Below are 2,500 nucleotides of genomic sequence, written 5' to 3' on the forward strand. Positions count from 1 at the left end.
TTCATCCACACAAACTGCCTTCAAATCTTCAAGGTTCCGGGGGTCTCTTCTGTGAACCCGGATCTTCAGTTCTTTCCAAAGATTTTCAATTGGATTCAAGTCTGGTGATTGACTGGGCCATTCTAGCAGCTTTATTTTCTTTTTCTTCAACCAGTTGAGTGTTACCTTGGCTGTGTGCTTGGGATCGTTGTCTTGCTGAAAGATCCACCCTCTTTTCATCTTCAGCAGCCTGGCAGATGACAGCAGATTCTGATCAAGAATGTCTCGATACTTTTCTCCAGTCATTATTCCTTCAATGATATGAAGTCTACCAGTACCACATGCTGAAAAACAGCCCCACGCCATGATGCTCCCACCTCCAAACTTGACTGTTGGTATGGTGTTTTGGGGGTGATGTGCAGTGCCATTTTTCCTCCAAACATGTTGTGTCTTATGACATCCGAAGAGTTCAATTTTGGTCTCATCTGACCAGAGTATGTTCTCCCAGAATGTCATGGGTTTATCCAAATGTTGTGTCGCAAACTCCAAACGAGCTTCAACATGCTTCCTCTTCAAAAATGGAGTCTTGCGTGGTGTGCGTGCATGGAGGACATGGCGGTTGAGTGCATTACTTATTGTTTTCTTTGAAACAACGGTACCTGCTGATTCCAGGTCTTTCTGAAGCTCTCCACGAGTGGTCCTGGGCTGTTGGAGAACCCTTCTGATGATTGTTTTGACTCCTCTGTCTGAAATCTTGCGAGGAGCACCTGGCCGTGGCTGGTTTATGGTAATGCCGTGTTCTTTCCACTTCCGGATGATGGCCCCAATGGTACTCACTGGAACTTTCAGAAGTTTAGAAATGCGCCTGTAACCAATGCCTTCAGTGTCTTCAGTGCAACAATAAGGCTGCGTAGGTCTTTGGACAGCTCTTTGCTTTTACCCATCATGCAATGCTTCTTGTCTAACACCTTGCTGGTGAGAAACCTTTTTAAAAGGCATTAATCAGGACTAAACCAGCTGATATTACTTTGCACTAATAGAGGACAGGTTAACCTTCTAAATACTGACAAACTCCAGCTGCTTTCTTGGCTTTCCAGACCTTTTTACCCCTCCTTTTCTTCATGTGTTCAATACTTATTCCCTGTGCCATTTCACTTTATTACACATAACTTAATTTATGAACATAAATGTTTGGATTCTTTGTATGTGTGCATTACTTGGGTTGATGCCGACATCTGGTGAAAATTTCATGTCAATAGCTTGATTAGAAATATGTTTTTTGAGAGAAATGTTGACGTGTTCAATACTTATTTTCCCCGCTGTATAATGACCTCCATGTGGCCGGCTAACATTGTACTGTAACAGCCAGAGCAACCTTTACAGCCAAAGCATTAGTCATGGCACTCGTGTATGAATTGCATATCTTTTGTCATCTATTCATTTATCCTGTGTTATTGTGCTACATGTATGAAGGCCATCATGTCATTTACTTGAACAAGTCTTCCTACCTGTGAAGAACGCCGACGCCATGTTGTTGATGGTCTGCCAACACAATTACATGAGTCCTTCCCCGGGGGCCGACAGACTGCTGAGGGACGCAAAAGGTTGAAGCTCCAGAAAATGCCGTCTTGTGCGTGCAATAGGTGAAACAGTCCACTGGAGAACCTATGGCATTCACATGACGATTTGGAGCTCATGTTGAGATGGATGCAGAGGGATCCCACGGGCTGTTAAGCGACAAGCGGCTTTTCATCTGTAACAGAGGTTGTAAGATTAATATATATATATAATATATATATATATAATATAAAATTCATTCCTGCATAGAATACTTATTGCAATGATGCGGTGTTCAGAAGTAGGTTTTTTAGTCGCCATTAAAATAGACCGAATAAGGGAGAAGGGTTATGAGTGTGCTTTCTCTTCCGTTGTCACAATGATGCTCAAAGATAAAAATCAGCGGCTTACACTCACCTAACAGATGCCTCGCCTCTGATGGCAATAGGTTCCAACACAAACTTTACACACCATGCTCGCAACGTAACCAGGACATCAAGGGATTTTCTCATCAAACAAAATATTTCCAAATAAACCACTTTTAGCTTCAGTTGTCATTGACTATGACGAGGGTAGCGAAACATACTTTTAAAAAATCGTTGTCAATTTGGCCCAAAGTCGTTCACATTATGTTATGGATTGCATAGCCCAAGCCCCTAACCCCTAGCCCCGAACCCTGCCCTAGCCCTAACCATAGCCCAAACCCTAACCCCCTAACCCCCTAACCCTAACTAGCCCAAACCCCTTAACCCTAACTAGCCCTAGCCCTAGCTTAGCCCTAACCCCAAACCCTTAAAATTACTGCAACTATACCTGGGAAATTCTGCCATGTAGTGGTCACTTTAAATTACTGCAACTATACTTGGGAATTTCCGCCATCTGGTTGTCACTTTAAATCCCTGCAACTTAACCTGGGAAATTCCGCCATCTAGTGGTCACTTACCACTACTGCAACATTACTTGT

The 2,500-nt window shown here is 43.1% G+C and overlaps 1 protein-coding gene and 1 long non-coding RNA gene across 2 annotated transcripts in view; both read right to left on the reverse strand.

Moving 5' to 3' along the window:
* The window catches only part of LOC131109128 (uncharacterized), a 2,826-nt gene extending 794 nt beyond the window's left edge, over window positions 1-2,032 (reverse strand). The window contains exons 1-4 of the mRNA XM_058060781.1: window positions 2,008-2,032; window positions 1,488-1,671; window positions 639-815; window positions 1-229 (exon numbers count right to left, since the gene is read on the reverse strand). The exon at window positions 1-229 is cut by the window's left edge and continues 794 nt beyond it. Coding sequence (XP_057916764.1) covers window positions 1-229; window positions 639-815; window positions 1,488-1,671; window positions 2,008-2,032 — 615 coding nt within the window. The remainder of the gene's footprint in view (window positions 230-638; window positions 816-1,487; window positions 1,672-2,007) is intronic.
* Window positions 2,033-2,291: 259 nt separating this feature from the next.
* Window positions 2,292-2,500, reverse strand: part of LOC131109014 (uncharacterized) — a 5,851-nt gene continuing 5,642 nt past the window's right edge. Inside the window, exon 4 of the long non-coding RNA XR_009120614.1 lies at window positions 2,292-2,500. This exon is cut by the window's right edge and continues 376 nt beyond it. This is a non-coding gene — a long non-coding RNA (uncharacterized LOC131109014).

Source organism: Doryrhamphus excisus, chromosome 21 (genome assembly GCF_030265055.1).
Source record: "Doryrhamphus excisus isolate RoL2022-K1 chromosome 21, RoL_Dexc_1.0, whole genome shotgun sequence".
In the NCBI taxonomy this organism is placed as follows: domain Eukaryota; kingdom Metazoa; phylum Chordata; class Actinopteri; order Syngnathiformes; family Syngnathidae; genus Doryrhamphus; species Doryrhamphus excisus.